At 50.3% G+C, this 12,696-nt stretch overlaps 3 protein-coding genes and 1 non-coding gene across 4 annotated transcripts; 1 reads left to right on the forward strand and 3 right to left on the reverse strand.

Moving 5' to 3' along the window:
- Nucleotides 1-408: 408 nt before the first annotated feature.
- On the reverse strand, nucleotides 409-1,902 carry BDV17DRAFT_293275 (amidase; the record flags this gene model as incomplete). Its single annotated transcript, XM_073762562.1, has 4 exons — nucleotides 409-576; nucleotides 644-1,404; nucleotides 1,499-1,600; nucleotides 1,653-1,902. The coding sequence occupies 4 exons, from the start codon at nucleotides 1,900-1,902 to the stop codon at nucleotides 409-411; spliced, it is 1,281 nt and encodes a 426-aa protein (XP_073613530.1).
- A 1,073-nt stretch (nucleotides 1,903-2,975) lies between these two features.
- BDV17DRAFT_149924 (GMC family oxidoreductase) lies at nucleotides 2,976-5,008 on the reverse strand. The gene is made up of 2 exons (XM_073754460.1): nucleotides 4,576-5,008; nucleotides 2,976-4,524 (listed from the first exon to the last, which is right to left on the reverse strand). Exons 1-2 carry the CDS (start codon nucleotides 4,792-4,794, stop codon nucleotides 3,145-3,147), a joined length of 1,599 nt encoding a protein of 532 aa, XP_073613531.1. The 5' UTR covers nucleotides 4,795-5,008; the 3' UTR covers nucleotides 2,976-3,144.
- A 412-nt stretch (nucleotides 5,009-5,420) lies between these two features.
- On the reverse strand, nucleotides 5,421-7,127 carry BDV17DRAFT_283111 (uncharacterized protein; the record flags this gene model as incomplete). The annotated part of the gene is made up of 2 exons (XM_073760304.1): nucleotides 5,421-5,540; nucleotides 5,694-7,127. The coding sequence occupies 2 exons, from the start codon at nucleotides 7,125-7,127 to the stop codon at nucleotides 5,421-5,423; spliced, it is 1,554 nt and encodes a 517-aa protein (XP_073613532.1).
- A 1,832-nt stretch (nucleotides 7,128-8,959) lies between these two features.
- BDV17DRAFT_t106 lies at nucleotides 8,960-9,052 on the forward strand. The gene has a single exon. It is a non-coding gene; the product is annotated as a tRNA-Asp (tRNA).
- Nucleotides 9,053-12,696: the final 3,644 nt, after the last annotated feature.

The raw sequence follows: 12,696 nt of genomic DNA on the forward strand, positions 1-12,696 counted from the left end.
GGTTAAATTGCAAGTGAGAACATTTTATACTTGGCAAGACCTATACCAAAGTCCCGACGGAAATAAATATCCTATAGACTCTAGCCTACTGGTCAACAAGGTGGCGGGCCGGGGAATGAATGAACAGTTAGGGTTCGGGCCGGGAAGGCAATAGCCTATTGGCGGGTATCCCGTGCATTGCCGTATAGTGGCAACTTTTCGGCAAACCGGTCCCCAGGTTGAGTTCACGATTTGTCTGATAGTCTCAAATCGACCGAGCGCGCTTACGGAGCAGAACATAAAATTTTCTTTCTACTAAAGGCTGAATTTGCTCGAGTTGACCGGCGCAGGGACACGGACTACGCCACGAAAGATTAATTGAAAGGGGGAAAAGGCTTCGTCTGTCAATGAACCACCCATCTGACCTCGCTACAAAGCCGACTTCCACCCTCCCTCCTCTCCAAACACCTTTCCAACCTCCTCCGCCACAGCGAGAAGATGCTCGTCGCGGTGACGGGCCGCCACAAGGGACACCCCAACCGGCAGGCCGTTCTCGCCCTTGAATCCCGGTATATTCACAACAGGAACATGAAGTGCCTAAAATTAGCACTCATCAGCCATACTCTTCGAATGACCACCGAATATAGGTAAACTAATAACATACCGTCCACATCCCATTAAACGCCGCACTCCCCGTACTTTCAATCCCCAGCGGCGCCTCATCCGGCACACTAGGCGTAAGAAGTGCATCATAGCGATTCGCAATGCCGTCAATAACAGGTCTCAGGCTCGCGACGCCGTCAAAGGCGGCGAGTTCCTGGGCATGCGTGTAGCCCTTTACATTCTCAACGTGCCCGATCAGGAAGCCTTGCAGCTTGCTTTTGTCTGTGCGGTACTCCGATAGGAATGCGACGCGGCCGTCCGCGGCCATGATCTTTGCGTGCCAGTCGGGCATGTTTTGGAAGTCCGGCGGGAGGGCAACTTCTTCAATGGTCGCGCCATGAGACTTTAGCAGGGTTTGAGCTTTCTCCATTGCGTCGAGCGTGCCTTTGCCTGCTTGATTCCAGACGGGACCCTTGACGACGCCGAACTTCGCCCCCTTCAGGTCCTTAAATTGCGGGACCTCATCATCCTTGATCCCTAACACCCCCGACAAAAGCCTCAAATCCTCCACAGAGCGCCCAAAGATCCCAATCGTGTCCAGCGAAAGACTATAAACCTTCTGCCCCTCGCGACTAACAACACCCCACGTCGGCTTGAGCGCATAGATTCCATTGAATGAGCCTGGGCGGATCGTGCTCCCGCCTGTTTGCGTTCCGAGAGATAGAGGGACCTGGAAGTCTGCTACAGCGGCGGCGGAGCCTGACGAGGAGCCTCCGGGGGTGCGGATTGGATCTGAGGAATGCGGGTTTGTTGTTGCGGGGCCTTGCACGGTTGAGGCGAATTCGGTGGTTGTTGTTTTTCCCAAACCAACGTTAACATACTTTGAATCGGGGGTTTGATTTTGAGTAGAACATACCGAGGATGAGAGCACCCGCGGCACGAAGAATCGCAATCGAAGCTGCATCAACGGGGACAAGACTGTCCTTGTAAATGGGCGAATTGTGCTCCGTTGGCATATCTAACCTAATTAGCCTACCCTTCATCCCTCAACCTAAGAAATATTCAAATACCCTTTGTATAGATAACATCTTTCACCCCAATTGCAACCCCATGCAATGGACCGCGCTGGCCAACAGGTACTTGATCGAGTTCTCTCGCCCGCTGCAGAACGAGCTCGGTGTTGAGATGCGCCCATGCTTTGACTGTGCTGTCGCGGTTTTCGATTCTGGAGAGCAGAGAGCGTGCGTAGGACTCGACGCTTAATTTGTTGAGTCTTATGGCCTCGAGGGCTTGTGTTGCTGTTAGTCTGTTCAGTTCCATGGTGTGCCTGAAATGAGTTTGTTCTTGTCAGGGAAATCTGTGGAGGGGTGCGGGGTTGGCTGGTTATATACTTCGGAGGACATCCGATCTCCAATTTGGGGTAATGACACATGTCAATATTGCGAGATACCTCAAGATTCTGAATAGATAAGCACCACTGTGACTATCACCACCACTATCACTATCAAACACTGGCTTTATCGCTCTTCTCCACGCCACCAACAGCCAGAGCCTTCGGTCCCTCCGAAACCACCACCCCCTCAATAACATCTCTTTCCGCGTCCAGGAACCCATCCCGCCCCCCTCTCGCCAAGTACTCCCACCCCTTGAACTTCTCGCTTCCCGCGAAAACCCTAAACTTGACTACTCTAAACAAAACCGCATAAACCGCCCCCGCAACAACAAACGTTAGTATCCAGCCCATCTTGAACATATTCTTCGCGGCAGAATTCACAGCTTGCGGCTGATATTCGCCGACTAGACCGGGAAGACCCAGTGCGACGCCGCTGATCCACGAAAATACGGCGATGTAGTTGACGCCAGACCAGAACCAGTAGAAGCTTGTTTTTGAGGCATTGTATAGGCTGGGGACGTGGATGTTTCCGTTGCGGGAGATATAGTCGATTATTATTATCTACAAATCATGTCAGCACAAAGAACCATATGTGGGAAGGAGGGACGTACAGCACAAAGCGGCGCCATGAAAATATTATAACTCCCCAGAAACGACAAAAACGCACTCGCATTGGCAAGTAATTTCCACGGCACGACAGCGATCCCGAGAATCGCACAGAGGACCTGGCCTCGTCGGATCGTCAGAAACCGCGGGAAGAGACCCGTCATGTCCGCGCCGAAGGGGATACTGTTCCCACCAAAGTTCGTCCCGAATTGGCTGAAAATGAAACTGAAGGCGACGAGCCAGACAGCCGTGCGGCTTGCGGGGGTCCAGTAGTGGTCGAGGATTGCTTCGAGGAGGTCCCAGATGTTCCCTACCTTGTTAGCCTCCTAGTCAAATGTGAGAGAATAGCGTATGGGGAGGAAGGTATATACAGTAAGCAGTGAATTTCGATAGATTGTCATTCAAATAGCAGATTAGAGATGTTAGTATTGCGACAACGCCTTGGCCTACTGTATCCCCCCACTATCAATCAGTCTGGTCGGCATCAAGGCAGATGGTCAGTCCCGAAATACTTCAAAACTACAACAAATTTTCCTAACAGCCCAGTATACGAGCTACGCAGATCACACAGTTCCCTTGATAATATCCGACGCCCGTTCAGCAACACCATAAACCGTCGCAATGGGATTCGCATGCGGAATAAGCGGAAAGACGCTGGCATCGACAATCCTCAAGTTACTTGTCCCATATACCTTCAAATCCTGGCCGACGACTCCTCCCTCCTCGCGCGGAAGCATTGCTGCCGTCCCGCAGGCGTGATGCGCCGAGCTAGCCAGTGACTCGCGGAGTCTGGTTCTCACACTATCAAGGTCTCCTAGATCGGGCGTTGCAAGGAAGAATTGGCCTAGAGCCGAGGAAGAGAGGATCTCCTGCGTGAGCTGAACGTGGCGCGCTAGAAGGTCGAGGTCGATGTCGTTACTGAAGATGCGCGGGTCGATCTTAGGCTGCGAATCAGGGTTGGATGAAGAGATGTGCACGCTGCCGCGGGAAAAAGGGAATGTGACCATAACCACAACCAGGGCGACGTTGTTAGGCAGAATGCTAATGAGGCTGTATGCGGATGCCTCGTCTGATGATTGTAGAAGTGATCTTGCAACCTGATAATGAGTGCTGATCGACTCCGGGCTATCAGTAAGCGCTTCAGATATGTCTTTTGCGTTCAGCTGCCGATACGCCAAAGCCTGGATGCCCGGCTTCACGTTCATCAGGGCAGGGATCTTCTTCAAGGCTACTGGGATGATCGCCATCGGATGGTTCTGCAGGTTTTCGCCCACCCCGGGCTGATTGAGCACGACGGGAATACCCAAAGATTCCAGTCTTCCCGTGTCACCGATGCCCGATAGTTCGAGGATCTTCGGGGTGTGGAAAGCGCCTGCCGCCAGGATAACCTCATTGGTGGTGCCGACGGTGGTAGTGAGTCCATTGTGCTCATACTCAACACCTGTTGCCGTGACATTGCCGCCTTGCGACTCAAACAAAACCCTTCTCACAGTGGCTTCAGTCACAATGGTTACATTGGGACGAGCAGCCGCGATGGTGCCGTAAGTATTAGCAGCAGCACTGCGATTTCCAGACGCAGGATCTATGGTAGCAGTAAAGGGCCTGACTCCGACAGTCTTGCCTTCCCCTAGAAAGTCCTCGGCCGGATAAAATCCATGTTCGGCATGTGCAGCGTTCCAGGCCTCGGCTAGCGTATTGTTCTTCCCATCTAGCAGAGCTGGATTGATGGTTTTGATCGGACCGTCGCCGGTCAGTCCAGGAACTGCCAACGACCTTTCCAAGTATGGTTTGAACGACGCCCATTTCCAGTCTGGGTTTCCAAGTCTTGCCCATGCATCAATCCCAGCTGGCGACGGAGGCGTCAGGATCAGTCCGTTGATGGCAGACGACCCACCAAGGACTTTACCGACGGGGTGGTCCAAAGTGCGGTTATTAATAGTGTCCTGTATATGTTAGAAAAAGGAGATGCGATGTTCATGGATCGTGCACCATACCTGGGGCTCGATCTGCGGCTTCCAGTCAAGGTCAGAACCGCTCAGGCCAAGGTGAGCGAGGGGGTTGGTGACCCTCGGGTCACTTCTTCTGTCCGGTCCGCTTTCAAGGACGATGATTTGCACATTTGGATCTTCAGAGAGACGGGCAGCGAGGACTAAACCGCTGGTGCCCCCGCCGACGATCACATAGTCCGCAGATGCGGGAAGTCTAGTGGCCATGGATGCAATTTTCAGGTCGATGATCCACAGATGGGAGCTTTGTAAAGATAACGATCCTGAAAAAGCGATCTGACGATGAATAGTTCACTTTATAGTCCAAGTTGGTTGCTTACTCTCCCCGGCACAGACTCAAGGAAAGGATCGTATGTTGTCATGCGAAGCTTATGCGGTGTCATCGGGGCTCAGCAACCGACGGCCCGGCCGCCGCAATGCGAATAGATGTTGGTCGGGGTGTCTATTAAACCAGCGGCTATACCTAGTATCTGAGAGTGGGCAAGAAGGATGGTAGCCCACACGGTCAATCCCTGGACTAAGAGAAGCCCTACGGGGTCGGTGAAGGATTAGGCCCGGGGGCTTTGGTATTGGCCCAGGCGCTAACGACGACACGCGAAGTTGTCGGATTGACAAAGCGTAGTCATTGACCAGAAGGATCGTATATCAATGTCAGACACGGTCGCAATTACGACAGGGCCAATGGTAGTCATTCCAGCTCAGAGCAATCTACCCTCGGACAGCTCAACAGACAATTTCCGAGCTTTGCGCAAAAAAGACGTCCGTCGGTGAGACGGAGGATGAGAGACCGACCGGCGATATTTCCTCATAGTTTTCCGCGGGGAGCATTCCGCTTAGCAATGCCCAGATTCACCAAGACCTGAGAATGAGGCACCATTTACGGCCTCCCCCGGCGTAGACATGTACATGTCATCCGCGCAATACTGCCTGAATGCCACGAGATCATCCGGGTTCTGCCAGGACCATTCCATGTACGCTTCCATTAGATCTGCGATGTCTATGGATTCCGGATCGACATTCAGGATGTTCCAGGGAGCCCATGGGCCAGCTGAAAACAACGGCAAGAAGTCGCTCACCTCGCGGCTGCAAATATCTGAGGGTGATACTGTGTTATGTTGATTCGAACTGTCGAGGCCCATTCCTTGCTTGAACATAGTGAGCCACTCGATATTATCAGCTGGTGTCTGATTCCAGGGATCCTCATCGCCGAATACAATGCGGCGCGCGGCGCGCTGAAGCATATCATCTGTGATCATTTCCTGGGTATTTTGCGCTCCGCGGACATATTTGCAGAGCTGAACAGTAAAGTATGCGAAAGGGGACGGCTTCGCCGCTGTTTGCGCCGAGAGTGCTGCTATTGCATCGTCCGCGAAACCCAACAGGCTACCAGTCTGAAGGGAGGCGCTGAATGGGTCCGGCGCTACAGACTCAATACCGATCAAATACGGCGGCATGGCGTTTTCTGTGGATAGGGCTACGGCGGGGTCAAGGCCTCGAGATCCTCGCCAGTCCTTCATCATAGCCCCGTCGCGGAAATGTTGCGCAATATGGTCATTCCTTGCTGACCATGAGAGGAAGTTTTCATTGCACAGTCCGCATCGAGACTTGATCTTATCGATTTGTGCTTTCCAGCCGTCCATTGCGGAGACGGGTTGGCTGAGGCCGTGCACAAGACGCAAATGCTGCACAAAGTGGTCTTTTCGGTAGAACGTCCGCAACACTTCTGGTTTCTCCTGACATCGGCTGAAAGAATGTGATTCAAAATGGCTCTCTGAGAGGCTGGTGCTGTCGCAAAACACACATCGATCGACGCCGGCGTTATCAGTGTAAGAGGGCCCGCTGGGACAGCAGGTATAGCTTTCCAAAGACAGATGCAACGTCTTTTCGTGTCGGGTCCAGTCATACTTTGTTCGAAATGTGTCCGTGCAAAATGTACATTGATAGGGCCTCGGATCTGGTACTGGTTTCGCGCTCTGTTTCGGAAGCGCAGCTGTTCGCTTTCTGCGTCGTCTGCGCTGTGGTGCGTCAGCTACATAAAAGCGAGCGAACGAGCCATTGGAGCTATGAGAGCCGACACTTTGGACTGACGACGCAGACGTGTGGGAAACGGCCGATTCAGACGCATTAGAGGAGGCCGTTGACCTAAGGTCGCTGGGCGTTGACTGCTCTAACCCGTTGAATGGTAAGTACGGATGCGGTAGAATAGATTGTTCGCTTTCAGCCACCGCGCCCATGATGGCATCGAAGGAAGCGGCTTCTGCCTCTGGGGGCGAATTCCTCCAACGCTCCATGGGGCTCATCAGATAGGTTGCGTCTTTTGGCGGACGTTTGATATCGATAGGCTGCTGGGAAGAAAACGAGCTGAGAATCTGACACGTTGGTCTGCACTTTCGCCGTCGCCGCGTGTTCGCGAACCATGTCGTGACCTGGGCTACCGTTAATCCAGACTGATCTGCCAGCAACAACTTCTCTTCCTTGCTTGGGTATGGGCTATTGCGGTGTTGGTCGAACCACCGTTTCAGGACATTCACTGCTGCCATTCGCGTCGCGCCGAATCTGCGTTGCGAGTCATCCTTCCAACTGGCAGCACGTTGTTCAAGGTGAGTTGAGGTTGAGGAATCAGAATATATAGCCTCACAATTTCTGCTTTTTCCAGCCAATTCATTGCGCTGCGACAGGTTCAAGTCATCGTTATTCGTTCGTGAGTCGACCGCCGAGTCCGGCCTGAATAACTGCATTAGACCGCCAGCGTCTGCGCCCAAAAGAGCCTCTGTAGAAAGCGTCGCATCCCTCAGACATTGCAGTCCGTCGGTGGGCATTCTGGCAACGTCTTGCGAATGCAAGGTTGGCCTGTGCGGATGGATCTGAATGTTGGAGTTGGAGCATTTGCGAGCCAGCAAAGACTCATCATGTCACGTGTTCACTCACGCCCTTGTAGTTTCCCGTTTCGGAGGATGCCGACATCGGCGGGTCCTTGTCACTTTGCGGCTGACTCCAGCATAATAACAAGAAAACCCCAAAATCTGAAGGTAATGCTATGGAACTATGACATATAACGTTGGACGTTTATCGTAATGATCCTGCACTTTTGTCATGTCATACGTATTAGCTGGTCATTATGTCTTGCGAAATTATACATATATATATATCTAATATTGATTGCCTCAGTGCATCACCAAAATATCTACTACCATAATACCCACAGATATTAAGTCGTATACCGAAACTTCCTAGTCCTTTTATCCTTTAGCTCCAATCAATCCTGATCCGATCATCACTCCCACTCTCCTTATAACAAAGAACCTCATACAGTCCGACCATTCCCATCGCAACACCATAGTAGACGATCATTGCGACTGTCCCGCCTGTGTACGCCGGCGCTTTGGGGCCGATTATGTTTGTTGCCTAGGCTATGTAGAACCAGGCGTAGAGGGTTGTTCTGGTTTTCGGGATACTGGGACGGCTGGAAGGGAAGGGAGGAGTATGAGGCTTGTTCTCTTCTTCAATCGACTGCAATCCTTCATCTCGTTGCCGTAATCTGCGATAATCTGTCGTGCAATATCAACGTCTTTGTCGCCAGCCTTAATGGCTTTGACGGCCGCTTGAGCTGCCAGACCAGGTTTCGTGTGTTCAATGACTTCCCTCTCTATGGTAATAGTTAGTAACTAGAATGACGAGCATCGTTGAGATCGCCTGATTATGAAACCCTTGTTATCTGATACTGGTCACTAGACTCAAGATAAGGTATTGTTTCGTTGACATGATAGATAACCCTTGGCAGGGATAGATATCACGGGCTGAGGCTAAGCTAGCCGCGCAAGGGAGCAGCTAACCCGTGCCCAATGTTTGCTTATCTGGCTCTCAACGCTGTGTCACGATTTTATTGCTGACCAGTATCGCAGCCACCAGGCGCCACATTCTTCTGCATGGTTGAGTCGCCCCAGGGTGCCGGCGGAGACACCATAATCTCCAGCGTAAGTGTTCATTCTTCCCGAATTGGGGCAGCCTCTGTGCTAATACTCCAGATCTAGATGACTCGAGCATTCAGTCGCCTATCGCCATCATTCCGCAAGCGCCTAGAGGGTCGTCTCCACGGTCATACGAATAGCGGTGTACGTCTGCCGAGCCTTGAAGACCTCAAATGGTCAGGTAGTAACCCTAGGACTATGTGCTGTTTCGCGTAGTTGCCTTCCTGCTCTTGAATACATATGCTAATCCATATGAGGTGCTATTATATACTAACTGAAGAGTAATAAGATTTCATGGATCAACCACTCCGACGTTAACATACGAAGAAAAAGAGGATGGACTGATTATGGCCATTGAGATGTCCTCTGATGTTATCAAAATTTTAACGCTATCACACAGTCAGTCCTCGATGGTCTAACGGTCATGATTTCCGCTTGTCAATCTCTAATATGGAGAACAAGCGCGGGAGACCTGGGTTCGACTCCCAGTCGGGGAGAATTTTTTTCATCATTCTAATGTCATTTCTTTTTAGTTGCAATATTTCCATCGTACATGCCGGCTATCAAGATTCTAGTCGTATGTACATGATCCAACTGGGTGCAATTCACTACTGCTGTGCCCCCCACCCACTACTGGCTAGACTAGACCATACTTGACTTTTGAAAATGGCTCCGCCTGAATGGCCTGGGCATGGGCAGCGCGGATGAACTTGTGGAGACGCCGTCTAGCACTTACAGGCTTGCACTGGTGCGGGGTCCATACATATGATACCGGAGGAGTGTAGCGCTGAAAAGCTAAATGCAACGATGCATCCTACGTTTGCAGCTTACGCAGGTGGGGCTTATCTTCGGTGCCACTCTAAGCCTTGTCGCCAGACTGCACTAGGTATTATACTTCAGGTCCTGAGACCCTAACATGCTGCGCTTGTATTGCGTGATCCAGCAGAGTCGCACGGCCGGCACAGTCTTCAACGCCGCAGCATATAATGCCAAACCGCTTGGTCATCACTAGAAACCAATTACTCTCCCACGCAACGCCTGGGACGCTTGCCATTAACCAAAGCGGTGTAGAAGATTTTACCAGATAAAAATGGTCACTGCCTATCTGATCATTGCTCAAATGTGGATCTAGCTCTAGATCTCAGAACACTCCGCTAGGAAGACCGGCCTATGGAGACGCTATTGAGTTCTCGGGCCTTTAAAAGATACTAGATATGCGCCAGGAAGCCCTTCCAGGTTCCAATAAATGTAGTTATATAGTATTAAGAGGCTTCTATCAGTTCAATCTCAATCGGCATCAGCTTATGGACAGTCTCGAACGCTCTAGTGCGGCAGAAAATGAGCTTGCTACCGGGTTGTCGTCCGCTGTACTTGTTATATCTTCGCCTGCTTGCAAATGATAGTACCAAGAGCATACAGCACGATGTTCTATTACCAAGAGTATCGGGGCTTTTGCAGAGGAGATAGCCTTCCCAATCGCTCTTCCGTGCACGAGGAAAGAACGAAACAAGCCACAATAGCTTGCTATTCTTCTTTACTAAATTGACATATTTCAGTTCCCAGGCACGCAATGATTGCGGCAGCTCGGTTATGTTTTCTATCCTAGTTTGTAGTGCATGCAGATCGACTCCAGAACCAAGCGCTTTCCCTTGATATTGCCTATCTTTTAGGCTTGCTGACTTTCAAGTTTCCCGGTATATTGACCCTGAACTTCCGGGTTGGTCGTCCCGTAGCCACTTCGAGCGCTCCTACGTAGCGGGCCCCAAATGAAAAATCTTTTCAGTAAAATAACAATTTAGGTGGGGTACATGCGGGGACCTCTTCCTGACTTCGCATCTCCTGAATGCTCGAAGATTCCGTGCTAAAATGGCTACAAAGGGCCGCGGTCTGTCTAGCATCTCCAACTACCTGGCAGTAGAAGGATGGTTGGCGTTCCATGGCCTCTGGCAGAACCTCACGAATTCCTGTAGATCTTCCGTCAAGCACTCGTCCTTGTCTCGGGGATTATTCAAAATACGCCACCTTGAGGGAATCTTTCATTAAGAAAGTTATAGAGAAGGAAATTCGCATCGTGATATTCTGCCTGGGGTTCTCTCTGCTGCTATTTGAAGGAGCCTCCCAGAGCTCTTGCAGCAGCTGTCCATCCTTCGATTAGAAAGTCCACCTTGGCAGCGTTGCTGGAGGAGGCTCCTTCTTCTGCCAGGGACTGCAAGAGCGCAGGGCTACTCCATGGGCATTAACTATATAAATACTATGTTTGGTAAATAAAAGGGCGCGGGACTCAAAACTAGTTTGTGGTATAGCACAACGTGGGTTTCCTATTGTCAAAGTTTGTTTTTTATTTCTGGAAGTAAGCTATTTGATCTCGATTTCCCTGTTAGGCTTTATCTTGACCGGAAAGTCCTGTAAGTCTCTTGTTTTTACCCGTGGAGAAAGCTCTGCGTGATACGCTCGAATCTCCTGCCTTGGGATATATAACCCACTTCTGAGCTCCATTGCCTCCGTTATACTACCGAATCTCTTCTTGTGGCGACCGTTTAACCTGCAGACACAATAGGATCCTAATGTACCTTGATCTTGGGATACTGTTTGACGAAATAAGACTGGCCTTCAGCGAGATTCGAAAAAATCCTCGATCCACCGTACATACGGTTCTTTAGTATATAGAATAGCGAGATACAACTCGGGGATGTTCTCAGCCCAGAGCCTCTTAAGCTACACAGTTTACTCGGGGAAATTCTACCTCGCATATACCCGTCCTAACAAAAAAAATGCAGCTAAATATGCCACACCTAAATATTAGACGTGTATTATCCTTTCCAAGGACTTTATCTTCCTCTTCAGCAATGGTAACCTCTTTTTAGGAACAGTAATACTCTCAGGCTTTGCTACCCTACCGATACCTTTATCCTGTATCTAATACTCTGCTAGAGAGTTTAAGCAAGCAAGTATCTAGTAGAACCACAAAGCATGGTCTTCTGATTTGCTAAAGTATCAAGGAACTATAGATCAATGCTAGTGTCTATATTTTTAGTACAACCGTAGGTACATTCTCTAGAATCTCGCTGGCCCGATTTAGTACCTCCTTGAGGAGGCTTTCTCGTGACAACCCTGCAGTTATATCTAAGTTCTGATCCAAACTCTCCATAGTGCGATGCGCAATGAAGTACACAAGCTGTTTTGGAAGGTAGAAGTCGCGCAAACCCCAAAAGTCCCTCTTACCGTACTGGTATTTACCGGGGTGGCTCAAAGATATTAGGATTTGAGCGCTGCCTTTGCTGATACCATCCGAACATGTTGGAATTCGAGCCATTTCATTATCTGAGGGTGATGATCTCTTTGGAGACCAGAGTCTACAGCTTCATAGGCTTGACGGCCGTAGGTAACGACTATAATCGGTTTGACGCACTTGATATAACTTTCCAAGACCTGAAGCGCCAGTTGCAGGTTTGAGTATTCGGGCAAAGGAATGGCGTTGATGAATGTATAGGTCTTTACGACCCCGTCTGGAGCCCCCACGTCGCGGGATCTCTCTCTCTCTCTCTCTCGATGTTTCCTAATCGATTGGTTAGCCGCCTGCCGAAGACGCTGACTGCGGCCGGCCATTGGAGAAACGTCTGCCAAGTAAGCTGTTTGGCGATTTTTTTTTTCTTTTGAAATATTAAGTTGCGACCTCTGAACAAAATCCCGTCAGCCTTTGATCATTCCTATGTACCGCATTATTAAGGTCGTGGTAGTAGCAATGCAGCATTGAAACACCCACTCATCAAGTCGTGCAGCGTCGAAGTCCCTCATAAGAAGCAGGCGCACAACCGATAGAAGCTGGGCCGGTGTGAATACCCACGACTGGACATAGAACCTATGGGCTTGATCATGATTTGTCATAGAAACAAGACCATCTCCGACGAAGACATCTTGAATCCGGATAATTCGGCCCAAGTCAGTGTTTGAAATCTGCATCGGCTGTGTCAATAAGCGCTCGAGAGTTTGGGTTTCTTGCTGAGTGCGTATGCTCCGAAGAGTTGATTGGAACGTTTCAGAAGCTATACTCGAAATATCGATGTGTCCGGCCCGCAGAGAATGATACAGACGCTTAATGGCGGCCTTTGCGACGGCGTTTGGCTCGGCATAAACCGTTTGA

Source organism: Aspergillus undulatus (genome assembly GCF_047715775.1).
Source record: "Aspergillus undulatus strain CBS 261.88 unplaced genomic scaffold BDV17scaffold_40, whole genome shotgun sequence".
Classification (NCBI taxonomy): Eukaryota; Fungi; Ascomycota; class Eurotiomycetes; order Eurotiales; family Aspergillaceae; genus Aspergillus; species Aspergillus undulatus.

Excerpts from the sequence above, each read along its gene's own strand:
- BDV17DRAFT_149924 (XM_073754460.1), bottom strand. The coding sequence starts at position 4,794 with ATGGCCACTAGACTTCCCGCATCTGCGGACTATGTGATCGTCGGCGGG. Across the intron at positions 4,525-4,575 it reads AGCCGCAGATCGAGCCCCAG|GACACTATTAATAACCGCAC; the intron begins GTATGGTGCACG and ends TAACATATACAG.